Raw genomic sequence first — 27,756 nt, forward strand, 5'->3', positions numbered from 1 at the left:
CCTCACTCATTTAAACACTAATGAATTGACCTGTCTCAACCTGGCTCCATAAAAGCCTAAAATTAGAGGCAAAATAAATAAATCAGGGATAAGAGGCGACGGTAATTCTGCAGCTTTGAGGAAGCCGAGGGAAAAACCAAAGGATTACTAAACAACCATGAGTTTGGTAAGGAAATACACACAAAAAAGGGAGGGAATGAAGGAATAAGGTAGAAAAAAAAGAACAGCTACCCAGGAGAAAAACGGATTAAAACATGCAGAATTATAAGCAAAAAAAAGATAACACTGAAGCATATTTCATTCAAGGTTTCATACTGTGAAGGGAGATGCTGAGCTGTAATTCCAAGGAAGGGAAATATTTTCTTTTAAACGAGAGAAAGTTCAATGCTTATGGCTCAGGAAATCAACAGAACTAATTTAACTTCTCCATTTAAATGTGACCACAAAGTTCAGGTAAACAGGAATCAAATCAAAGCTCAAAAAAGCTCTGATGATAATGTCAAAGAACACAATCTAATAATCCTGCATTGCATGATGAAAAGGTTAATGTGGACTGATTCGACTCTACAGTAATTTGCGAGGCCAAACAGCACAACAAAACCCAATGCCAAATGAAGAATTACACATGACTGTCAAAACATATTATAATACAAATGCGCTTTACAGAAGTAAAATGTTTTTAGAGCTGTTACAATGCATATGGGTTGCTATTATTGTCCACAATGATATAAATAGTAGAACGCATCAATCAGCATGTGAATTTCCTACTGTGTCAGCTTCAGCTTTGTCTTCACCCACTGCGTTTATGATCGGCTGTGAGCTGCTTTAAATCAAAAACAAAAAAAACAACCTTCAAATATTCAAGCAGTTTAAATATAAAATGTTCCCAGGTCTACTGGTGCTGTTGCATTCTATGAAACATTGAGCTGAGGGCTGGAATACATCGGCAGTAACTGTGAAAAGTGGCCCTCCATTTCACAATGCCAATTTTGTAAAGCTGGTACAGTACAGAGCTGCATGGTGCATCATGGGAATGTTATTATGAGCTCAGGTAGCCCACTCCTTGATTTTGCACAGAGGCATATGAATGCAGATAGGGCCACATATAGCCAGAAAAATACTGGCACACACAAACCAGTAGCACTTACAAGCGCACCCACATCGTGTTGTCTAAAGGATGCACAGCGCCTCCAAGTGGACTGAGCATGGCACTGCAGTGCAGTGCAGCGCAGCAATACCGGCAAGAAAGCAAACATTACATTCCAGATGCATAAATGCTATTGTGTAAGCATCAGCTGGACACTAGTGTTTACCTTTTGTTCTTAACTATGAGAGAATGTTTTTTAAATACACCACATAAATTGGGCACAAGTAACCCACCTTTCTTTATTTTTTCAACATTGAATTCAAGAAGAGTTTGTTGAGAAGCTGTGAAGTCAAACTCCCGCAGCATTTAACTCAATTACCCCTTAAATAAACACAGGGTCTCAAAAGGTATTACACAACACATTGATTAAGCAGGACACCAATCTACTAATCCATTTGGAGACATCCGCTGTTTTGTGACAGGATTATTTCTGCTGCCTTTCCTCTACTTATTACAAATAAATATTTACCCAGTGAACAAGGGGAGAATGATTAATGACAGACAAACAGATGGAAAGGAAACGGTAGAAAAAAGGAGTGGGTTAGAGAAAGCTAACTGCATCCAATTACAGTAAATGGGCTCATTTCCTCTAATCAAATAGCTCAGTTAAATATCTCAAAGGCAGATTCCCCATAGAGTTCATTTTCACACACCAGCAGTCACCCACTAAGTTTCCCTCTCTCTCTTTCTTTTTGGTCCTACTTATTACCTTTTTTTCTTTTTTTAACTGCATTTCTCTCATCTAGCTTCTGCTCTCTCATTCAAATCATACAACACGCAATATCACCACTGCCCTCTTCACTGACCACACTAGTTCTTCAAAAGAAATGGATACTGCATGAAGGAATTCCTCTACAAACGTCTGGGTTGTTGAGCTTTATTAAATACTCAGTGAAAGTCAATGCATCAGCATCGTAACATCTATCCAGTGTCCAGTCACATCCAGAGATGCATCATCTAGCAGTTCAATGACAGAATGGAATCAAAGTGGATTTTTATTTTACTCTATTAGTGTAAGATCTGATGACTTCTTGGCATGAACTCACTGTCATGTCCAAGAAACAAGTTTAAGATTATCTGAATATAAAAAGTGTTTCTCCCCATGTCTACATGCCTAAATGTTATTGCCACGTGACCCTTTATATCAGGGGTGTCGAACTCCAGGCCTCGAGGGCCGGTGTCCCGCAGGTTTTAGATATCACCCTGGGTCAACACACCTGAATCAAGTGATCAGTTCATTACCAGGCCTCTGGAGAACTTCAAGACATGTTGAGGAGGTAATTTAGCCATTTAAATCAGCTGTGTTGGTTCAAGGACACATCTAAAACCTGCAGGACACCGGCCCTCGAGGCCTGGAGTTCGACACCTGTGCTTTATATGACTCAAGATTAAACAAAAACAACTTATCAAATACTGAAACTTAAAATATGACTGCTTGAATAAAATGCTCCCTGCTTGTTTGAATATCATGCTAGGAACACATTTTTAAAAAGGTGTGAAGGAAAATCTTTGTCATTTTACAGTGCTTTGCATGTGTCTTTAAAGTTTATTTTTTGGGGGGAAAGGGCATTCATTTAAAAAGAAACAACAAAAAATAATCTTCTTAGTTTTAATATTTGTTGTCTATTTTTATTATTTTCAATTAAATATAAGACTTCAAAATTGTTGAAATTGAAATTGTGAAAAACAACACATTTTGTTTTTATTTATATTTCAGAGAATCATTTGTTGTACTTGTGATATTTCTGAGTACTAATGAACATATATGTTTTAAATAAACAGGCCAATAAACAGGTTGACGTGGACCACAAGATGACCAAATGCACATGTCATGCTCCGATATGCTGTTCATATTATAGATGGACTTTTATCGAGCCTTTGCTTTTTCAAGAAGTCTCCATCATGATAACAGTTGAACTAATCTATTAGAGAAATGCACTCAAACACACTCATCTGCATACACAGATATACTGACTGACTCCTGATCACATACACATGTCTAATGCACATGTGCTTGTAATGATCACAGCACTGAACAAATACAGGCACATCCTGTACATACACAAAACCAGTAGTGCTTTTTTGCTTTTGTATTCACTCCTAATCCATTACTGTGAGATAAACATGTGGCACTTTCAGTGCCTTGAAGGTTGTGTCACATAATGAAAGTAGTAAACACACAAAGCGTATTATAAAATTTCTAATCCAGCTCATTTTAAGCTCTTTATGCATTCCTGAGATCAGGTGCTTGGGTACCAAAATATAGAGAATCAAAGCAAGGCCAGAAAATTCTAATACTACACGGCTGGTGAGCAGGTTAGTTTTCCTTTGAGACAGAACGAAGCCTTGGCATGAGACGGGCAGAGAGAGCTGACTGAAAACTAGAAAATTTTGATTTTTTTTTTTGTTCTGGCCATTAATGTATAAATATAAAAAGAAGAACTATTTAAAAGTGAAACTGACTACTGAACTTTGGCACCATGAAGGCAGCATAATCTACAAGTAGGGCATAAAGTATATACACCGTATTTTTAGACAAGACAGAACTAAACGTAGACTTGGCTCTTGAAATTAACACTGCATACATTACATTGGGTATATTTTAGTCTTCCATTTCTTGGTAGAAAAAATCAAAAGCCCTTTGAGGTCTGCAAGATGCTTGAATTCTTGTCTGCAGAAGCCACAGAAATGTTAACAGACCATTTCTTTAATGTGTAGCAGGTCATGCTTAAAGGCTCAAAACCTTTACATTTCCTTCAACTCTCTCCTTCTTACTTGGAAAAAATCCAGTTCTCAGTCACACAAGCCTATTCTTTGCCAACTTTCAATCAGCTAAAGCAGAAGCTCTAAGTGTTCCCCGAGGTTTTTAGCCCGAGTAACCACATAATCGCTAAAGGGTTTTGGCTGCTCTCCACCTCTTTCATTTTCTAAAAAATGCTACTGAGCTATCTGCCAGTTGACTTAAAGGCAAGGAGGGGAAGATTGGCAGAAGAAGAACGCTTACTTTTAACACACATAATTGATTAATTATTCTTCAGAAATATGGATATCAAACTATTCCTTAATTTACTGTTAATTAGTTGCTTAAAATAATTTAAATTTCATATTTTTTTAAATCACAATCAGAGTAGAGTCAACTGAAAAAACGAATTGTGGGGTTTTTACATTTTTATGTAAAAACTAGTTAAAGGTGAAATGAGGACTTACTATGCTGTTCAGCTCTGAGTCATCATAGCTGTCTAACCGATGAGCCACAGGCCCCCCAAGGGGCTCAAGCCCCTCTTCATCCCACATGTAGGTTCCACCAGAGCTGTTGGAGGGTGACAGCTCCACAGATGAAATCTGGGGGGCATCAGTCTGCTCTGGAGATAGCATCAGTGATCCTTGGGACTCCTGCATAGGACTTTCTTCCTTATGACCTGCAACCACATAGACAAAAGGCTGAACAAACACCACAAAGGATAGCACTGTATCTATTTGAATTTGCTTTCCAAAGGGTGAATTTTACCAGTCAGATCCACAGACTCCCAGTCACTGGTCTCATTTAGGAGACTGTCTAGCTGGGCATCACTGGCAGCTTTTCTGTTGTCAGGCATGTCCCCATCACTGAAAACATCTCCCACACTGTCGAAGTCATCTAGAAACTCTTCACTGATGTCACCTCTCTCTATAGATGAAGCAGAAGATAAGGACATGTCTTCCAGGGTCTCGGCTGCTGTTTGGCCACCGCTTTCTCCTCCTTTTCCTTTTGCATTCCCAGAGCTTTTGTCACTTTCACTTTGAGATTCGACTTTGTCAGCCTTGTAGGTTGATTCATTCTCCAGTAGACCTACACAATCAGAGGCAGTTGAAGAGCTGATATCCTCCTTAATGTTACCTGGTAAAAGAGACTTCTGCTGTTTAGCCTGCCCAGTTCGGGGCAATTTGTAGCACAACGACACCCCACTGCTAGCCATTGACTTGGTCAACACACTACTGGGGAGCAGAGCCTTCCTTAAAGTACGAGGAGTAGTTGGTGTCGTAGTGATCAAAGGGCCAGGCAGAGAGGACGCAACTGATGAATTTTTGTTGTACTGAAGTCCTCCAACCCCACCTAAACCACCTAAACCTCCAAGGCTGCCATGCAGTCCTAAACCCACTCTTCCATTACTCAGTTGAGGGGGTTTGACAAAACTACTCCGAGGAGGCCGCAGCTGAGTGTTGGCCAGAGGCTTGGCTAGTTCCACAGCCCGATTAAAAGAGAAAGACCGTATCATAGGCTCACTGGTGGGCGAGGGAATCTGTTTAAAGTGAGTGAAACTATTTGAACGAACCATGTTGTCCAGTGCTACAATCTTCAGGCTCTCACTGGACTGGGATAGGCTGTCTTGAGAGTTGCTTCTGGTAGAGCTAGAGCCTAACCTTGGTCGCACAAGCCGAGACTCCAACCCTGTCTGAGTAGGAATGCTTGCACTATTACTACCTGTTTTAGAACTTCCATTCATGGGGCTCTGCCCTAACTTGGTCCCAACTTTGGGAGTCATCTTTGAGGATTGCTTTTGAATAGCCTTTGGGCTTGAGACAGCCACCATCAAAGAGCCTGATCTGCCCATCTTAGGTGTTGCTGGAGAGCCATTCTTTACTTCCTTGATCACAGAGGGAAGCTGTGTCTGAGCCTTGTCTACACTTTCATCCTCAGGGGCAATGGGAATGGATGGACTAGAGGGGTTTACCCCCTCATCTCTCTTCAATTTTAGGGAAAAGGGTGACGCCTGGATCACACCATTTGGGCGTGTTGCTGATGGAGTAACCTTGCCATCTTGCGTAGGGGTGGCTGGATGTGCAGAACCATTAGAAAGGGCACTGGCGCCACTAGTTGAGGACCGTCCACTGAACTTAGGCAGTCTGGATACCATGGCAGACCTGATGGATGCTTTTTCTTCCATTAGATGCCAACCAAGGCATGGAGCGGCATGGAATTTTCCACAGCTGAGAAAAAAGAAAATTGACATAAAAACAGAATAACATGTGATTAGAGTGTCCATAACTTTACTTAGTGATAAAGTATCACACGGTAAAACATTTGAATTAATCACTAGTCTTTTAATAATTCTTATTTTTATATCCATGCTGCTGTCTAAATATCAAAACAAACTGTCTAAATAAAAGAAAAACAAATCACACCCCTCCCCCGCAATTCTTATTATCTGTCATTCAAAAAAAAAAAAAAAAAACTACTTTTATTTTTTTAAATAATGTCAGAAATCAGTATCAGTGAACTCTTGGTTATTTATATAATTACAAAATATGTTAATTTGACTTTCGTGTGTTTTTCTTGTCATCAACACAAACCTGCAGTGGATCTGTGATGTTCAGTGTAATAACCTATTCAGCTGAAAACCATGTTGCACTATCTAACAGATCTGTATAGTCACTAATTGTTTTGATACTTTTCTAATGCTTATCCCACTTGGAGTTGTTATTATAACAGAGCATCTTTTCCTGTGAGTGACATCAAAGCCTACTAATGAAAGCCCAACCCAGAAAGCAGAATGCCAAACGCAGTTAAGATACTGCAACTAGCAAATGCACTCAGATGCACAAGCACACACATGCAATTGCGTGTTCTCATCAGCAATGCTATTATAATTATCTTGTAATTATCCAGTAATAGTGCTAAAGATATTCCTTTCCACCTGTCGCAACGGTTGCAATCTTCTTTTCATAGACTGTTTACTGTGAGTGGAATTAGGAATTAATCTGGCACGCATGGGGACCTGAAACTTTGTCACGCCAAGTTTGTCTTGGTGTGTGCATGCAGACCCTCGGGAAACAAAAAGGCTCTGCCCTTTCAGCTGTCTCATAACCACAAATTTGAATCCCACATGGTAAATCTGACGTCTCTTCACTGAACTCTGCTGGAAACATTTGTGAATGTCTTAGATATTTCTTAGATATAAACTACTGAGATTAAGTAAATGTATTAAGATTAATAACAAGTTCATAGAGTGAGCTTTAATTTTTTTTAGAGGTTTACAGATGAATAGCCCTGCACCTGGCACTGGTTTTGGAGAATTTGCTTCCAAACTGTCTCGCCAATGAAAAAAAAAGAAAGAAAAGGAAAGAAAAAGTGGGTAAATTGGTAGACACTGCCTGTGGGACAGGGGGAAACCAGAGCTGGGAAGGTGGCCAACATAATGAATAGTGAATGGAGGATATACAGTATTAAAGCCAATGAAGGGAGAATACAAGCCTGTTCCCTCTGGCTCATTGTTTGATTCATTCAGTTTCAATCACCCATGTGACAAGTGTACATGTGTTGGTGGTGTACCTGTATGTTATATCCATCTGGCTAGGGAATACTACAAATTGAAAAGTTGGTGATACCCAGATGGCTGGTGTAGTTAGCAGAAAGCAAACAATCTGTGTAAGGAAACAAAGCAGTTACCAAAACTAAGTGCCAACAGAAAAAAAAAACCTACTGTTACACCAAATGTTATTTAAAAATTACAAGTTATCGTTCAAGAAAAGCTTATTGTGTTGTAACTTTGTGGCAGATCAGGAAGTACCCATGAGTGGATCCCCTGACAAACTGTCACACAGCTACAAACACACTTACGGGAGCAATAATTCAATCAACTCTGAAGAGGTGGAGGGGGTGTGCTGAGTCACAATATGGATCTCCTAGCTTGGAAAAACCTCTCTGCTACAGTGTCCCACATTCCTATACAGGAACACGTGCTCAAACAGACTCTGCCACGGAAGTGTCTGGCAATGCCGCCTTCCTAATCTGTTTCACAAACACACATGTGTTTAGATGCAAAATGCACACACTTACACACAGATGAAAAAAAAAAAAATCAGGTCAGCATGTGCAGGCAGGGCAACCAAAGCCTCTTTGCCCTGGAGGGGGTAGTGACTACGCCTGTCTGTGTTTAATGGGTGGTGATTAGACTAAGGGTTTTTGCAACTGTCAGTGGCCTCACAACATTTCCAGTTTCATTCATATCTACAGTGGCAAGTCACTACCACATAGCAGCAAACTCACACAGCAAATGTGGCAAATACTTGTTCATCTGGGTCGTCTCACCCATCACTCAGCCACTGAAAGTTATAATCAGTAAGCTGCTGCCTGTTTATAGAGATGCAGCAAGGAAAAATAACACCGTTGAGGTTTTGACCTTTTATTAACCGCAAGGCAAGTGTATCAAAAAATTCAAACAAGTGACCTTAAAACATTTAAATAACTACAAATCAACAGGCAAATAATGTCCTATCATCAAGGCCTTGTACGAGTTAGCATTCAGATGGGTATTGTCTATATAAATTTTTCTATACTTTAAAATATACAATAACCCCGTTTTTGTTGGCTGAATAATTTCAAAGTGAATGGCCTTTTACTAATTTCTATGCACAGAATAGCCTTCCCAACCGGCTCTATTCCAATAAAAAGTACAAAGACAAAGGTCAGCACAACAAAGCCACAAATAAACAAAATCCTAACTGACTGACACACATTCAGAAGTAGCGCAGTAAACCGTGCAGACCATCTGTCAAACGCTCATATCTGGAGACTTGCCCCTCCCCCACAGCCAAGTACTGGTAAAAAAGTAAATATCCCTTTGCTGAAATCAAGTATGAGGTCTGAACTATAACTATATGGTTCTTATGTGATTCCAATAGTAAAATAGCCCAGGAATAGTCCAGCTGTCAGGATTATTAGCATCCTTCCCTGAACTGAAAAATGATGTCACGGGAAAGCAAAATATTGGGTTTACAGAGTGAAGCTGTAAAAGATTATGTTCATCTCGATGTCCAAAGCATCATTATATCATTATAATAAATTATCTGTGATATGCAAAAGCAAGCAGAAGAAGGGTTGACAGGAGTAAGCTTAAACTAGAAAAGACAGGGACATTCACGTAAGTGCAATTAGAATGGGAGAAACAGAAGGACGAGACTCGAGGCACACTTTTCCTACAGAGAGATCCTCTGCTGGACAGATAGCTTAGCATCCAGTGATCCCTGTGTGTGAAATGAACAGTAAAGTGACATGACATCTTTTCTTCCTCTCTGTCCCAGAGGGATGGTGCACTTTATTTCATAGTGACAGTCAGGGTATTTGGCCTTCCTTCAATTCAAACTCAGAGGACAGCCATGCAGAAAGCACCCGACAGAGGAGCAGGAAGGCTGAAAAATTTGATCTGGATTAGTAAGGTCGTTCATTTCTCTTCTGGCAAAGCTGTCACTTTTGATGCGCACACATGCACCCAAACTAGAAAGATGCATTCTTCAGGAGTAACAGGATGGATGCAGATAGGATGCGACAGCCTGGAGCGATGATCTATTGGGTCATTGGGGCTACGCATGAATGGAGGTGCTCTACTACACACAGTAAATCCCCCATTCCTGCTGTTTATCCCCATAGCTAATCTGTCCCTAACTCCCAGTGCTCATAGTTCCCTATCATTACAAAGCCTCCATACCATCTCTCTAGAGAGCAGTACGTCAAGCTACATCCATCTTTTTTTTCCTCTTCTAGCTTTCCATCAGCAGACTTAATAATTTAAGGGATGAGAAGTTTTTTTTGATTTTATTCAAACTCTGCAATAAGTATACTACAGCATAAGGGATGTCAAGGAAGATGTAATGTTTCTGGTGGGATTCTTATCAATATTTTTACTAATTGTACTCATGCACTAACCTTACAATCCAAAGTCACGAGATTCATTTTCATTTTCTGTCTTTCTAACGAAAATACTGTTAGGTCATTTTTCAAAGTGGCACATTTTAAGCAGTGTTTAAGTTGAAGGGGTTGAAAGCAACAACTATATTACCTCATGTGGGACTGAACAAAAACAATAACATCATAAAAATAAACAAATCTGTAGCCTACTACACTACTTTCCATAACTCAACTGACACATTATCCCTGTCTGAAGAGCACAGTATGTCATCCAGCCTGCTCTACTGTGTGAGAATAAAGCTCTGAAGTGTATGGGCCACCCCAGCCATGCCCATTCAACCTCTATCTTAAAGCAGTTTTACCATCAACTCAGTCATTTAGGAACTGTGTCAACCAACTAAATTACATTTTAAAAACGAAAATGCACAGCCTAAGCAACTTCACACAGCACTGAATCAAAACCAAAGTGCAACCTCATTTGCATATATTGACTGAGTCTAGAGTCTCACTGGAGTAATAACTAGGCCAGTCATCTGGACAGAGCAGTTGTGGGTCATAGCTGTGTCCCTGAAGAGATTAACAGAGTGCCATTAGAGAAGGCTAATAGAATGAGACAGGGTTGAAAGTAACGCTGGCGCTAGACTAATGTGTATTGAGTGAAAGCAATACTGGGAAGAGCTGCACTGATGTTAAAGGATGCTAATCCAATGACAAAGCACTGAGAATTTGGTAATGTTCTATACTAAAACGTGGCAGATCAAATGACAGAGTGCAACAGAGGAAACAGTGAGTGCAAGAGAGGGGAGCAAGATAAGGTGTGGCAAGCCACGGCACTGAGATCTACAGCTAGACCACAACAAGCAAAGACAAAATCACATCATCACATCAGTGCATCTTTCAGTGAGACTCATCTAATCTATTCCCTAATGTGCATCACAGAAAAGTAGATTAAAAACTATTACCTTAACTTGGTGAATTTATGTTGAGTTGTTCATCATTTTTATCCCCAAATTAATCAACAAGGGGAGAAATAAATGCAGTCAAGTGGATCTACACTTTGTTTCCTCCATCATCTAAACTGAAAGTAAGGTAGCAGCAAAAGAAAGTAGAGCACAGGAAAAGGAAGACACCCTTCAAAGGTTGAGCTGTATGCTGCCCTGCTCTGTCTTTGCATGTGTGCCTGAGTATGCGTGTAAAGTGACGTGTGTGGCGCGAGCGCTGATGGGTGTGTGGGTGGAGAGAACAGAGCCTTTATGAGGGCGTTAATATTTGATGGGGAATCTTTTAGGGATCCTACTCAGTGTGCTGTGAAAGGAGAGGAGAGCAGAGGAGAGAAAACACACCAAAAATATGATCCGCAATATGTTAAAAAGACCAAAGTCACATAATCGCCCCCAACACAGGAAGGCTTATCTACAAGCTGAAGAAGCAATTTACAGAATGCTGCCCTATGCTATCATGAGATCACCAGAGGGAATAATCAAGGAAACAGATCCTGCCTCCAGTAAAGAGAAATATACTGTGGCTCTTGTAAAGCTCCACTGTGAATTCAATTTACTTCCACTCATTTCATGGTCAACACAGCATACTGGTTCCATTCAGTCAACCATTTCTGTTAAGTGCTGGCAGTAAAACCATTCGAGCACTGCCACTTCATCCTGTTGTGTCTGTGATCTCACATGCCTTGATAAGTCCCAGCATGGAGTCTAAAGCAATGGTCATTATAACAGCAGCAGAACTGGAGGCTAACATACAGGATTTCTAAAGCATAAATAAGGTTTTACTTTGTTTCACTCAACGCTTTTGCCAGATGGCTCAATATAAATCAGCTGCTCTGCCTGTATGTAATTACACCAGAGGTGCAAAGTAGAACAGTGGCGCGGCTGCCCCTCTGTTGGTCTTCCATGGTCTCTTGTGTTCTGGGGGGCTCTGGATGTCTGGAGTTTTGATCTCCTCCATACCCACTTCACACCCTGGAGGACGGGGCTGTGGCCCCCCCACACTCCCTAGCAGATCATTACATGGAGAAACCTTTGGAATGCAAGCATGCTGATCCACACAGGTATGCACACATGGGTATTCACAGACACGGACTAAAGCTTTCTTGGCTGCTGCCTCAAAGCACACTGTGCGCTGTCTATCTTGCGTGCTGCACAATATCGTTTATTATTTAGTAAATATTGATATCTATGACTAGCTAGTTTATTGTGATGGTGCTTTGTTTTCTCTATTATTATGTTGCTCTTTGTTGTTTGCTGTCTCCTCTGTTTGTTTTTTTTGTTTGTTTGTTTTTTTCTCCATACAGGTGACCCAGGAGTTCTTTTTTTTTTTTCTCTCTCTTCCCCCCCCTTCTCACCGTCTCTTCTCCCCTTTGGTTTTCTTTCTTTCTCTCCCCCTCTTTCTCTCATTCATTCCCCCTGTCCTATTTATTAAAAAAAAAAAAAAAAAAAAAAAATGACAAAGGATGAACTGAAGCTCTGCCATCACGTAATGTCGCATACTGCTGTTTCTGATGTCATTTAAAAAAAAAAAAAAAAAAAAAAAGAGGTGCAAAGTAGATAACTGTCAAGCTATTTTGAGTCAAAAATACTTTCTATTAAGGCTGAATGGCAGTTGAGGATACTGTTGTGATGCGACACTGATTTGGGATATATTTTAAACATTCAACCATCACACTGCCAAAGAAAGTCTGAACCAAACTGAGTCATACTGCTGACTAGTCACGACACACAGAGACACCTTTTGAAAAGTTCTCATAATCTACCCTGAGTCATCCTTTACAAAAACACCCCTTTCTGAGGTGTGGAAGTCTTGGTGGCACTTATATAACTCTAATTATGTTCTCTATCATAACAGGACAGATGTCAGCTCTCCCATTCTACCAACACCAAGCTGTATATTCGAGGTTTGGTATATACGTTTGACATGCATAGAGGGACATTTCTCTGTCTTCTCCCTCCCTCCTTACATGACCTTCACTTGAACCATCCTGTGAGAACACTGCAGTGCAGCTGACAGCCCCATTTAATTCCCAACTTATGATTGGCCACAAGGGTGAGAACGGCTGATAAGTGCCACCAAGCAACAGCGCAGATGTCAGTCATTGTCAGCGAGGTCATTAGAGCTGTTCAAAAGCAGTCAGAGGCTGGTTTTTGAAGTAAGTCCACATAAAACCATATTACTGTGTGGTCACACAAGCTAGGCACTGAATAACTATACCACTGGGCGACCTGCAGTTTCAATTTAGTCATAAACGAGTAAAAATGTGGCTCAAATGAAGTCACTGCACAGTGAGGGGTTTCTGTCAGGGACGTATTTACACCTACGATAAAGCCCGGAGGGTTTCAGTGCAATTTAGCGTTGCACTTGACTAACACTATCCCTCTAGATTAATCCTAACCTGGATTTTTCTGCTGGTACAAGGCATATGTGAAATCACTAGCACGAAATTAGTCATAAACAGGTATCCAGTGCTGCACTGAAAACCTCCTCCTTGCTTTGGTTGCTAGCAGGTTGCTGTGGTCACATTAGATTGCATGGAAGATGCTGACTTGTCTGTAAATACACACAATCTGCACAATCCACCAAGCACAACCTGTACTTTTAAAGTAAACATTCTCCATTTCTGGTTTCTGGTGCATTTTTTCAAGTTTTAACGCAGCTCCGGACAGCAAATGGCATGTGTCTGCAGATAAACTTTAATGCAAACTATGGCCCAACGTGGCAATCTGCTAGCAACCAAAGCCATCACAAAGATATTTTTGGTGCAGTACCTCCTTTGAAACTGATTTCACCTTGTGACAGCTAGCAACCTCCAGAAACCACTCACCATCCAGGTGAAGAACCGGTAAACATTTCTTCCAAGCAAGGGTGATACAGACTGGTCAGTACACCTGTGTACTGAGGCCTTAATTACTAGATATGACACACATTTGATAACTTAAAGGTTGTAGTTGTTTTTTCTAACCCATTCATAAATTTTTTTTTCTTTCATTTATCCAATTCAGGGTTGCTGATGGGCTGTAGCCTATCCCAGCTGCCATTGAACAAGAGGTGGGGTACACCCTGAACAGGTCGCCAGCCAACACAGAGAGACACGTAACCATTTACACTAACATCCACACCTATGGCCAATTTAGGTGATTTAGCCCATGTTATTCTCTGGATGATATCAGAGCAATGGCATAACACTCTTTACTTTATCAACAACTCTTAAAACAGACATGGGTTCTCAAAATTTCCAGCTTATCTTAGGGCCTCCCCCATGGAGTCGTTGACTGGAACAGTCAGTTAGAAGAATCCCACCTAAAAAAAACCTGTTCCTCAGTAAACTGAGCCTTCACCCACACAAGGGGCGAAGGCTGATGATGTGAAGTGAAGTGGATATGCTGCTACCCACATGACATATGAACAGAGTATTCTCTTCATCTGTCTCAAGTAAGCTTGCTAGAAAATTAACAAAGAACACAGGGCATACACACTTTACAATGTTACTTCCTGGCACTAGACTTTATTTGCTGTATACATAATGTTTGGCACAGCTACGCTATCTTGTGGAAGAAGGGGATTCTCATTGTACACAAAAGAGCAAAGAGCAAAAACAACTCTGACTCATGCACCACTTTGCTGAGAGAATAAGCACAAAAAGCACATTTTGTAGATGCAAACAGGCCTGCTGTACCCTATACCACCTCTAACCTCTTCCTTACTAACCCTCATGGGACATACATAGCAGAAAGAAATCAAGATAGGAGAGAACTGTGGCTTTTAAAAAATAAAGCAATGTTTTCCATGACAGCCAACAGAAAGGTCGCAAAGATGAGACATACGTCTAAACAGTAAGCTTTTAATAGTTGTTCCTATTGGATTTATCCCGTGAATGGATGGTACAATGCTATTAGGTCAGCTTCCTCTATGACCCACTTCCCTCTTTCCTGTGCCGCCTCCTTTTCTACTCACTCTATCAGGCTGGCTGTCTCAACAAACACTTCTCCCAATCACTACTTTTTTTCTTTAGACAGCACATTTTTATTTAGTAGTTATCAAACAGTCTCTGTAAAACCAGGTAGAACAAAGCATCCACATATCAAATGCGGCCACTGCTGGCAGTTAACGTTCGCAAAATGCTTTGTGTCCATTTTCTCATCGTCTGTAAATATTAAGTCAACTAGAGGGGAACCAATCTAAAAGAGTCCTGAGATAATAGAGAAACATTTCCATTCACCTCAGGAGCTTTGTGGAATAAAGTGAATGGATACTCGTACTTCTATGTCCCCCTGCTGTGTAATTTTCTTTGAAAAACAGAAAGGCACCACAGCACAATGAAATCCATTATCTGCTCAAGTAAGATGATGCTATTGCGGCTGTGCCTGCCACGCAAACAAGAGTATCTGAATATCACATTCATGTCTGTGCAGGTAATTGCCGAGGCTGACATTTAGAACTGCATTTCTTTTTCCCTTTAAGGAGGGTATGAGTAATGAGTCAGATCTCACAATTACACAACCATCAGATCCAGAAAAGGAAATGCACTATGTAAAATAATACTACTTATAAAGTGAAAGTTTCCCTAGGGAAATAAAAGTTTAAGAGTGACATGATATGGCACTGCTTAAAGGCTAAAAAGGGACGATGTGCCAAATGAAACTGGTGCAGTAACATGAGTACAGAAACACTCGGGCAGCTTTCATGAAATGGGCACTGCTCTGGAAATAAGCCATCGTGTCTGAGAATAACACCCATTTTCAGCAGATGCTTGCAAATTACAGCCAGTCCCATATGGTAATTGAGAATGACTCAGCAGTGATTGTGGAGGCAGGCAGAGAGCAAATGTTCAACCTCATAACAGAGTCCACAATCCTCAGCACATGGCCGGTGTCTGATCCTGGGGACATAACCACTCTATATCACATGACTCAAAGCCTTGAAGGATTACCGAAGGAGACTTAAGAGTTTGAAGGAGAGTGATCGCACGACCTGTTGTAGTGAAAGTTAAAATCGATTATATCACCTGATGCCAAACTGAGAGTAACTAAAGGAAGGCCATACAATCCATGCACAATTCATTCAAATATTCAGATTTTGATTTGTTTGGTATTCATGTGGTTTCAGTTTGTCACTCACTTTTCCATGGCTCACACACATAAGCTCATTTGTTTCCAGGAACTATTATGTTAAAAGTTACTTGTGTGTCCCACATAACCAAATGAGCAAAATTTAACAATAATTCATTCATTTTTTTTAATTTATTCAGTAATTATTGTACTTGGCAGGTCAGCAGGACTTTTTAGGGGGGGCTGTAGATGAACGTAGCACATGTCAACAGAGACAAATACCAAACATGCTTAAAAAAAGCTTAGAAAACTGTCTAACTATTTTTTTACATGCTGATTTTCCATAAACTCTGATATTATTCAAAAGATAAACACCAGAAATGTTAATTTATGCAGTTCTGTTGTTTTCTCTGTCATCCTGACACCAGGATCATGCTACAAACGAAACAGCATATTCTGTGTTTTGTTAAACTTGTAATGAATGTACAGTATACACATTTAGTAGGTTAAAAGTTATAACAATGTTTTTTGTTTTGTTTTTATGTCATAGAAAGCAAAGTGTGGCACTTTGTCACACTGACTCACTGAAACACATGAACCGACCACTCTAAACACAGCCTTTGCTTTTCCACATATGCCACATGGATCTGTCTGCTGTAAAACATACCACTTCCATTTTAAGTCAATATCTTAATAATATTATGACATCATCCAGCCAGCAATTACACACATCTGCTGTCAACGCCCTGCACTGTGTTCATAATTATGCCTGGTTAAATACAATTTTTGGAGAAAAAGAACACAAGGGCTCTTCAACCAACTGAACCACTCCCAAACACTTAACTGATTTTATTTACTGATGCTTTATAGAAGAGAAAATATCAACCTACACAAGAAATTTCCAGCACATTACCTTCTAGTGCATGCAAAATTAGGATTTATCTCCCAACTCAGCCATATGATCGTTCATTCTTATTCTCTCAGTATTTCGACGTTGTCTTTTCATACTTTCAAAAGCTTTCCCTAAAGATGCCTAAAAGGGCCTTGCTGATCTTTGAAGGACACTTTAACTCCAAGGACTCTGTGTTTATCCATCAGAGATTCTGTGTCAACACTTTACTACGTATGGAGCTATTCCAATCCTGTAAACATCTGCAGTCTTACCGAGGGAATAACAGAACTGATAAGCGTGACTAAGTATAGCTCTAATGACAGGCCACATACAGCGAGAGAAGAGGGCAAAGAGGATCAGAGAAAAGTCAAAGTCAAATCAAGTTCCTTGGCTCTATGAGGAACACACATGAAAACCTGCACAATGTGGTTGAGCATAAATGTCAGAAAACCAGAGATGTGGACTAAGTATAACACCCACAGCAGACAGGACTGGAAACAGCTCATGTCTTAAAGTATAAGGAGTTGTGTAGGGCTCATCTTGCTTAACGCTTACGTCTTCATCCTCCACCTGTGATTTCTGGTATTACTGTATAAATAACACTTATCTGTGCTGTACATAGTGATTTTTCAGCATTTTACGACCCTGTCACCCTCGAGGTTGCACTTCAAGAGCGCTATGGTGTCTTGGAATGACTGCTACTCCCAGGGTAGTGGGACAAATGTGTGATTTCACAAACAGCCACATTACAAAATACACTGACGCTGACAGTTAAGGCAGGCCAAAGAGACACAGCAGTTTGGGTGGTCCACTCTTCAGCAGACGTTCAGCTGTTGTAGAGTGGAATCAGATTGTAAACACACCCTCAGCCAAGGTGGCGCTCCAGGATCCTAGCCAACAGGTGTCCAACGTACACACTCATGGATCAGCATGTGCGTTCGTGTTTGTGTGTGCGTGACCCCACCCTAACACCGGACAAACCAGACTGATGTTCATCTCGCTTACACTAAGGGCAATCGGTCACGCCTTATCCTAATGTGTACTGGCGCTGATGCCACGGCGCTTTACACTGTCTGGCCTGTTATAGATCACAGCCTAAAATGGCACACACACACACACCTCATGGTAAAGACTTGAACTGTCAGCAACTACAGTCGAGGTATAAAAATATGAATTTGAAGGCTCCACTGCACGGTCGCTTATAAAAACCCTGCTTGAATTTACACCCTTGTCTGCTGCATGTAACTTTAAGATCATCTATGAGTCATCTTCAGTTACCCTTAATTCCTGGCATGTCCATGAGCAAGGTATCTCAATGGTAAATCTCAAGGAAGCCAGATTTCCCTTTAAGCATTAACTATTTAGGTACCCAACAGGCTGTGAGACACTTGACAAGCAGCAGTGCTCCAGAGTAGCTAAAAATTCCAATTTCTGTTTGTATTATGCAATAAAGAACATTCCTATGGTGCACAAAGGTCTTATCATCCTTATTCACGGTACAGTGACTCTCACGGCATGTTATGACTGTGGAGGGTGTTGTTGGAAAGCATGGCCTCCTCTGCCTCACAGATGAAGACCAATTCACATCTTTGAAAATAAGGGCTCTATAGGCACACATACTGGAAACAATTTCTATTGTTGTCACGTCATTTCACAGCTAAAACAAGACTTGTGTAAGCTAATACGGACTGTCCATTGGACTGTCATTAGACTTACCTAAATGATGCCGTTACAAGCGTGTTTATCGCCTCGTGGTTGGTTGAGGGAACCGTCTACTTGTTCGTTGTCTTTTAAACAACATGATGTTACAAAGTGAGCGGCCGAGAAGAGGTAGCAAGTCCTACAGTTTCGCGTTTGAAACTAGCTCACCGCGGAGATGCACTGGTGAAGTTAAGGCTAGCCCGTAGCCTGTAATCATGACACAAGTTTAACGGTTATCGCTACAGCCGATGCATCACAAAGAGTTATTTGTACTAAACAAATCAGCAAGCTTACACTAAGTGCTTGAAGAGAGCTTATAAATAAATAAATTTTAAAAAATCGTCTTTCTCTTTAGTATTTCCAGCATACCGTTAAAAACAGCCCGAAGCAACTGTACCACTATCCGTGAGTTACACTGACAGCAAACATCGACCAACTGATGATACCGACACTGAAAACGGGTCGTCCGCAAAGCGGCAGGCGAGCTTTAACGACAACACGGCCATGTGGACCGAAAGAAATCCTCACACGAAGCAACACCTGGGCTTGTAAATAAACTAACCACAGCAGGAACCCCCCGCAAAGTTCAGTGTACAGACGGAGTCCCCCCAAAGCGCCTTCTCATTCTACATCCTCCCCTCGCTTTCGAGGGGGCGGAGCGTGTAGATGTCACCTGGGACTTTGCACGCTAATCTGCAAGCTTGGGTTGCATCTCTCTTTGCTAGGTGTTATTGAAGTCCTGTGAGTCAATTTCTGTCTCTGGCATTAATTTAATTCGCTCTTATGAGTTTATATTAAGTTGTAAGCTTTCAAATAAAAAGTAAACTACAGCTTGGTAGCCGCACGTGTGACGTCAGACCCATAGCTGAGCGTGCAGGGCTGTGCTAAATCTGTTTACTAGCCACAAAGGACACTACGTTTGCACCAATGACTGTAGAAAATAGTTTTCTATTTCCCTTTCAGAATGGAGGTTCAAAACAAAAGGGGGGTTTTAAAGGCCCAAACAACTTGGGCCTTTAAAAAACCCCTTTTGTTTTGAACCTCCATTCTGAAAGGGAAATAGTATTAAGTGTATTTTTCAAAGTCAAAGTCAACTTTATTTGTCAATTCTGCCACATGTACAGGACATACAGAGAATAGAAATTTCGTTACTCTCAAACCCTAGATGAAATAGCAAATGAACATTTAAATATAAGAGAGTGATTAAAAAATGCTAATAAAATAATTAAAAAGTAAAAATTCCCAGTTGGCAAGACAAACTGAATCTTAAGTGTTAAACTTACAGGGGGCTGAGTGGATGTGCAAAATTTGCGATTTTACTTTTTTCTTTTTCTTAATAAAATGTACTGCTAATTGCTTAAAATAATTCTACCTCTGAGAAAACTGAGAAATGATTCCTTGAATTACTACTTATTTCAACTAAGGTATGGAGAAGAACCTCTCTGAATACACAATGCATTAAACCTTGAAGCAGGAGCAGAAGACCACATTTCTTCTGCAAGATTCAGATTGTACGGTGATGGTGGTGTAATGTGTGGAGATATTTTTTGGCACATGTTGGGCCTCTTAGTGACAAGTGAACATCATTTAAACAACACAGCCTGCCTGAGTAATGTTGCTGACCATGTCCATCCCGTTATAACGACTGTGTACTAACTGTGGTCTTATCAGTGTACAAAGCTTAAATAATCTCAAACTGATTTCTTGAACATGACAGTGAGTTCACTCACTCACATGACTTCCTTTGAACTCTAGTGGACTTTATTGAATCTATATTACCAAGAACTGAAGCAGTTTAAAAGGCAACGAGGTGTTATTCAACAGCTGACGTTCCCTAAACTATGTAAAAGCTTGGCCTGCCTCAATAACACTCTGGATAAAGACCTGCAACACAATTTAGCACACTCAAGTGTCACTGTACTTTGAGGGCTCAGGTGGAGTAGCAAAACACTATTTAAGAACCAGTCCATTTGCTATTTACCATGTCAACTTTTTCCATTATCACAGTTAAGTAGTGGAAACTGAAAAATCAGAATGCAAGCCAGAAAGTGAAATAGTTTTTCTTACATGAGACTACATCCACATTTGTATGATGTGAACTCAAATAAACTAAAAGGTTAAAGGTCATTAACTGAAACCCAAGGGAGTGTGGATCTGAAAATGAAAGTTAAGATAAAGAACATAGTGGGTGTTTATAGTGGTACACATTTTAATTGTTTGAGCATCTGTGTGCTTGGAGATAATCATCTGAAAGAAAACACAAAGATGATCAGAATGAGCATCATCAGCCTTCATTTTAGATACATTTAGAATCTTGGAGATGATCAAATGCAGCATTATGAGTGGGCTTCATCACATTTGTCATCCACCAGTCCTTATTTATCCAGAATACAACTCAGTTCTTTCCAACAGCTGTGCGGTTAAAATTTACAAAATACCAATAGCTTGTTAGTCAAAATCCATGCACATTAAAGACAACTGTTCATCAAATTCCAAGAAAAATAATTCTATTGTTCTTTTTCACTGTAATAAATGATAGACAACCATAAATAACTTCATAAATAAGTTACATGTCAGGAATGAAAGCCTTCCTCAGCTTGTTAGACCTTGACGCCCTAAGAAAATAAATCATGGATGCAGTTTTAGAGGAAGCAGTATGACTGTAAAATTATGCATATCTCCAAACTTTCATCTAAAATGAAATATTAATTATTATCTTACGTTTCTGCTTGTATTTAAATGAATACAAATGAAGGTAATGCAAAACAATAAAAGCTATTTGAAGGGTTTATTTCATTTCTTTTTTCGTCACATAAATGTGTTCTTCTAATTGAGAATTTAAAAAAAACAGATGGTGTTTTGCTCTTTTTCGACACATAGTGATAAAATCTTTCAAAAGACATGGAGATTAAACAATTTAATTAACTATTTCTTGGACTCTGAAAAGTGCGCAGGGCTTATTGATCTCAGCAATCAAAGAGGCTTACTAAAGCTCAGCAGATCTGTACCGGAAAAACTAAATAAACTGCTTAAGCAACGTAAATCACCCACTGTGAACACTGCTGCAATGCAGAATCAACAGCACTAATCAGGGCTAAAATTAAATTAAATTGCTGCTCATGCAGGCTGAGACAGTGTCTCTTTAGAAAACTAAGCAGCTGGCAGAAGGAGTACAATGCTGGAATTCGGGTCTCTGCAATAGCTATGACACCATAATTTTAGAATAACACCTTCACTATGGAAAGCCCACTGGAGGAACTGGGGGATGAGGGCCATTTTCCTCAAACCATTTCATTGCCTTCAGAGAGACTTTAGAGACTTTTGGGCTTCGCTGCTGTTCTAATAACAGGTATTGTTCCCTGAATTTTTTTAGTCTATAACTAGTGCCTGTGCTTCTATTTTCTCTCCAGGCTGACATCTCAAAGTGTAGAAAGCTTCTGCTCATCATGGCAGGAACCCCGATTTTCTGCACAGCTCACTTCTCCATCTGGATTCTGTCTGAGACCTTCCTTCTATAACCACCCCAGTGGCTCTCTGGTAAAATAACAGTGATTTGATGGTGATTAATGCCTACTTTGCTGCTAAGAAGTTCTTAATTTTGAATGACTTATTCTGTCAAGAGGAACTAGATTTTATGCTTCTCTCTGAGAAGCATGAGAACGTCTCAGATTTCTTAAAACTACATTCAACACACTGTTCATTTTTCTCTGCACCACAGATTTCTAGTTGAGGAGGTTGAACTGCCAAAGAACTTTAAAAATAGACATTTTTGTGTCAGTTGACTTTTTCAGTCTCTAGTTACTCCATCAAGTTGATTATAATTATAATTCTAGAAATTCACCCATTGTATGGTATTATAATATATAAGCAACCTGGTTCTGCTGCATATTTTCCCTTGGACTTTAAGACTTTAATTTTCTACCGTTGAAAGTAGGCAGAATTATGATAATCAGACATATCAACATTCCTGCTGAACATATATCAAACACTACTACTACTAAAGAGTCCTTCAGCATTATAAACTCTTATTTTGGTTCCAAGTGTTCTTTTGTCCATCTAATAAGTTCAGCATTTGAAATCTTGAATGTTGAACTTAGCCCAGAGGGGAATATTTGATTCCTCTCTGAGCTTTAACTCAGATGTAAAATGTATTTCCCATTCTTGTTTCTTTCATTTAAATTGCTTTTTTTATTTTGCTGATGGCTTCTGACTACTGACATATTCTAGTAAGCAATCTCAAATTACTTCTATTTTACATTCTTTACAATGGTTCCCAAAATTAGAAATTGTTGAGCCCTAAATAGACATACTGTAGAGTACTAAGCCTACCTTATACTATATTGCTTTCTCACTCTGAAATCTTAAAAAAGACAGGTCTTCTATTGAGTCTTATTGGTATTTGCTTGAATTCATCTATTCTCTGCCTTAAATTGCTTTTAATATTTTTATACTGCTATTAACTGTACTTTCTTGTATTTTTCTTGTGATTCATGCTATTTTTAAAAAATTATTTTAGTCTATTTTGTTGTATAGCACTTCATTGCTATTCGTCTGTGAACAGCACTTTATCATTAAACTTTTTGCTTACTTTCCATTCTGCCTCTCTGTCATGTCTCTCTACCTTTTTATTCTGTCTCTCAATCAACCCTGTCTCACTATTTCTATGACAGACAGACAAAGGGATGATTGAGAGATAGAAGCATGACAGACAGACAGATTACAGAGTTAAACCATTTTCACACAAGAATTTTGGCCACTGTCAGGAGAGTCAGTTCAGGATTTGTCTGAAGTTTTCTTTTGTCACGTGTAGCACAACGTGTGTCTGCTTCAGACATTCTCCCACTACTGGAAATGCTGTCTGGTTTAGTTAAGGGAGCTTCAAGAATGCATGAGGCAGAACACATGACACCAACCAACTTTAGCTCCAGCTGCACCATTCGCACTTTTTGCAATCTTTGCACTCAGAAGCTGAAGCAGAATCCATTTTATATTTGATTTTTTTGTCAGACATTTGCAAGTGTACATATCTGTCTGTTGGGTGAACAAATCTTCTAGACTGTGAAAATGAATTTAGAGAAAGAAGCTGGACGTTAGATATAAGGATGCTACGTACATTTAAAGGCCTATGGATACAATTAAATAATTACTTCCTACTAACTTGATAATGAGCTGGTAAATGCATTTGGTGTTTTTAGGTTTTGCTTTTAATGTTGTTTCGTGACACAGTAAGCGTTCACTGTTAAATATCTTCAAAGGAAAATGAAACTAAAGTACATGACTGCTTTTTCTTTTCAAAAAATTTGTTTATCCATTAGTTTACACAGTAGAATGGACACGTGGATTTACTGGCAAAGTCAGCTAGCATGTTTAAAGGTCCTTTTTCCTTTGAGGCCTTCAATCTTCTCTCTGGATTACTGCCTACAAAGTGCCTAGAAAAAGAAACACTTTTCCTAACAGAACATATTTTTTTACTTTAGTCAGAATCTAAATGGGAGGTTTTGAGGGTGTTAAAATCCAAACTTCACCTTTGAATGAACTCAAAGGTGGATGCCATCTCCTCCTGGTATTTGAAGTTAAATACGTACAAGCCTGCAAAAATGCATGGCCTCACCTTTAGTGCTGAGCATCCAGCACCTGTTTCTGCTGAAAACACAATGCCAATACCTTTTAAACATGTTTTTTGAAATTAAAACTATATATTGTAGAATTCTGAACTGAACTGATTCTTTTAAAATTAGGCTACACTCAAAATATGCAGGCTCAAAATGCTGGCATTAGGTAATGTAATAGGGCAGCTGTTTGCAGCTGGATTTACAGTGAGGAAGACCAAGACACAGTATGGCAGAAGCAAGAGGCATTTATTTGCCCACATATAGCTCTAAGGCCATGACAGTCACTGGCATGTCAAGCCTTCTCACAGCACAAACATTCACTCTCATATTTAACGACAATTATCAGCCTTCTCCGCTGTTAAGGACTAAACCATTATTTTACTGTCAGGTGAGTTTTTCCAAATTCCAACCTTCCACAAACATTCTACAATACACAATTCTAATAAATAAATATATACATACATTGTACCATTTTCATATGATTAAATATTTTACACTTTGCCAAAAACACCAAAAACCTAGTGCACAGAGATTCCCCACACTCCCTTAACCCATGGCCTCTCCCAGAACCTTTAAATGTTGTCTGGACCCCCAGAGAAACATTTTCCCAAGCACCCTGGAGAGGACACAGAAAAAACAGGTGAGTAATCACATCTCGACAGCAACTTTTTGCACCAACCTTTACCTCTAGACTTTGCACACACATTTGCCTAACTTTTCCTTAATACTAGACCTTATTTGCTCCCAGTAACAATTCTTTCCTCCTCACAGAAAACCACCACACTTCTTGATGCTAAATAAAGTGTTAGTTAAAGTGTTATTAATAAAGTGCAAAGGTGCTCCTGTACAAGTTATAATTGTATATAACTTTATTATATAAGGATAATATAAAATATTAAAATGTTAAATTTAATAGAATTTGGTCTAATTAAGTTTACTTCACTGGCATCCCTTCAGTATATGTCAAACATATGTTCCTTAATGATTTTTGATTTTATGTATCAGGAAAATGTACAAACATGATAAACAGACAGACTGAAAAATAGGTAAATATTCTATACAAAGGTTTTGGTCCTGTTAACTCATGAGTGCGTACACTGTCTTGGTTTATACTTCCCAAGTGTAATGAGTTAGGGGCTCCCAGTTGTGTGCATCAGTACAACATGCTGCAGTGACACACCTATGTCAAGGACACCCCCCCCCCCCCCCCCCCCCCCAAAACAAACAAACATCACATTCTTGTTGCTCTCTTCAAGATTATGGCTTTTGTGTCCATCTATTTAAAGTTGCTGAGGATCTGAAATTCACACAAAATGACCTGAGAAGGAACAGAGGGCACAATAAAGATACAAAAAAAAGAACAAAGGGTATTATTCTTAAAAAGTGGAAGTTAAACAGGTAAAACAAATCAAGTCAGTTCTCTCTATATATGGCTTATCTTTTCAATAAAACACCAACATATTTTTTTAAATTCTAACTGGCCTTTGATCGAATCAACAAGAAAATGCAAAAACCTCCTAACACAACCTACTAGCTAAAATCAGCTAGAACCAGTCACTGCTAGAAACAAGAAATACAAATACAAAATATCTTTAGGTGTACTGCCTCTGCCTTATGCTGTCAACTACACTAACTCCAGCTGACAGCTGGAGAGTTTTAAACTAATCACTGTATAAAAGTAGACGACCTGGCTCCACATTTCCTGACATTCTTCAGTTTGAATGACAGAAGCAGTCATTTTTCCTGCAGCTTCAGACAAAAGAGGGTTAGATCTTTTAAAGAACATGACATCATCTGGATTTTCAGGCCAATTATCAGTATCTTCCTTTGCCATTACAGCTGAGGGAACTTCACACCGAGACTCAGAATAATAGCCTCCTCAGTGCCCCCTTGACTTGTGTCTAGCTCCTCGAATGCTAGCTCCTATCAGACTGTGCTATGTCTTTCCTGTATGATATCTTGATAAATGTGAAGTGAATGTTGTCATTCACTTCAAAGAACCCATTATATGCAACAATGACTAATACTGTATAAAAAATTCCAGTAAATCTAATTAAAACTATTTAGCTGCACATGACCGGAACATCACACAAGACAACCATCAGATAAGAAATAGGGAATTCAATAATGGTGCAAAAATAAAGAAAAAGGGCATTGCTCTTAAAAATGTACGTTACACAGTCAAAAACAAAATAAACAGATAATTTATACAGGTATATAACTTGTCTTTTAAACAAAATACCAGTGTTGTTTGGAGTCTGGCGTGGCACTGACAGTGAAGTACATCTTTTTCCGCCTGGCAGCTGAAATCTAACTTAATAACAAGTTGCTGCTTTACAAGCAATAAATACAAGCACCAATTCAAATATAAGTAATAACTTTAGGTGTACTGCCTCTGCCTTATGCTGTCAACTGCACTTACTCAGACTGACAGCAAGACAGTCTTAAACCAATGACTGTCAAAGAGATGGATGATCTGGCTCCACCTTCTCACAAAAATGAAGGCAAGGTTTCCCGCTTACAGGAGCTGCAAGCCAAGACGGAGATATCAGTGGCTGGACTTGTTTTGGCTGGGAATCACTTTGAGGTTTTTCCTCATAAAACTCTAAGCTAAACATGAACTGTTGCACTCAGTGGACTTTAACTCTTTATTGTTAAATTAATTTAGGTTTTTCATTAGTTTAACTGCTAAGGAAACTTCTAGCTTGGTCTCAGTCTAGTGAGCTAACACCTTTTAAATAGCTAGAAATGCCACACAGAGTGGATACATGCTAGTCACAGATGAAGTCAATGAAATAAATATAGAAATCAAGGAAAGACAAGAGACCTGGGCGTGATCCATCCTTGTCCCTGCAAATCTAATATGTGAGTGTGTACCGAGACATAAAACACCACAGATAGGACGGCCCGAATAAAATACATCCATTCTAATTCCACCAAGTACCCCTCAGTTGAACCTATGCTGGCCAAAATCCAGAAGAACTTAATTTGAATCCTTTGTTATGAAATCAACCAAAGATCAGATAAAATTGAAAACATTTATATATTTATTTAATTATTTAAAATTCTCTTTCACTGCTTGTGTAACAGATTCAAGCAGAGCACATTCATTAGAATTAGAAATTAGATTTGGATGACATTTGTATTCTTATCTACTAATATTATTTTATTATTATATTAAAATGGCAGAAGACTCAGTTTCCTTTTCATAAAAATGGATGGTAGAATTGTCCTTCAATGAGCTAGTTTTTACTTTCTTACTCCAAGTACATTTCAGAGCCTCTACTTTTTTTGCTTTTGATTGAGTAAAGAAGTTGATTCATTACTTCGAATTTTACGAGTATTTTCTTTTTCTTTTTTTTTTTGCTATTTTCTGCCTTTTTCAGATAGCATAGTGTAGAGAAGACAGGGAGGTAGGGAAAGAGTGGGGAGGGAACACAGAAAAGGGCCTCAGGACTCAGTCAAACCCAGGCTAAACTGTTTAGCCTTGTGGCATGTGGACTCCTGCTCAATCTGTGAGCAACACTGGGACTGGCTGACACTGTTTTCCAGAGAATTGATTGTTCAGTAAGCAGTGACTTCATACCTGTTGATCTACAATTTGGAACCTCGTAATATGAGTTACTATAGTGATCACATCCACTTTTGCAGTACAGAAAACTCAAGGTTAACCCCGAAGTTACTTG

General features: G+C 39.4%; 1 protein-coding gene across 3 annotated transcripts in view; it reads right to left on the bottom strand.

The window, feature by feature from the left end:
- Positions 1-19,086, bottom strand: part of ccser2a (coiled-coil serine-rich protein 2a) — a 49,065-nt gene extending 29,979 nt beyond the window's left edge. The window contains exons 1-4 of one of the 3 annotated variants that reach the window (XM_086259146.1): positions 18,828-19,086; positions 18,474-18,665; positions 4,656-6,115; positions 4,355-4,566 (exon numbers count right to left, since the gene is read on the bottom strand). In XM_086259146.1, coding sequence (XP_086115272.1) covers positions 4,355-4,566; positions 4,656-6,072 — 1,629 coding nt within the window. In that variant the 5' untranslated portion in view covers positions 6,073-6,115; positions 18,474-18,665; positions 18,828-19,086. Of the gene's footprint in view, positions 1-4,354; positions 4,567-4,655; positions 6,116-7,457; positions 7,719-18,473; positions 18,666-18,827 lie in introns of those variants that run through there. The other 2 variants (XM_086259145.1, XM_086259147.1) reach the window with 2 other exon arrangements.
- Positions 19,087-27,756: the final 8,670 nt, after the last annotated feature.

Source organism: Aulonocara sp. 'chitande type north' Nkhata Bay, linkage group LG13 (assembly GCF_057382095.1).
Source record: "Aulonocara sp. 'chitande type north' Nkhata Bay isolate Kocher_YH1m ecotype deep benthic linkage group LG13, A_spYH_male_GT1.1, whole genome shotgun sequence".
NCBI lineage: Eukaryota > Metazoa > Chordata > Actinopteri > Cichliformes > Cichlidae > Aulonocara > Aulonocara sp. 'chitande type north' Nkhata Bay.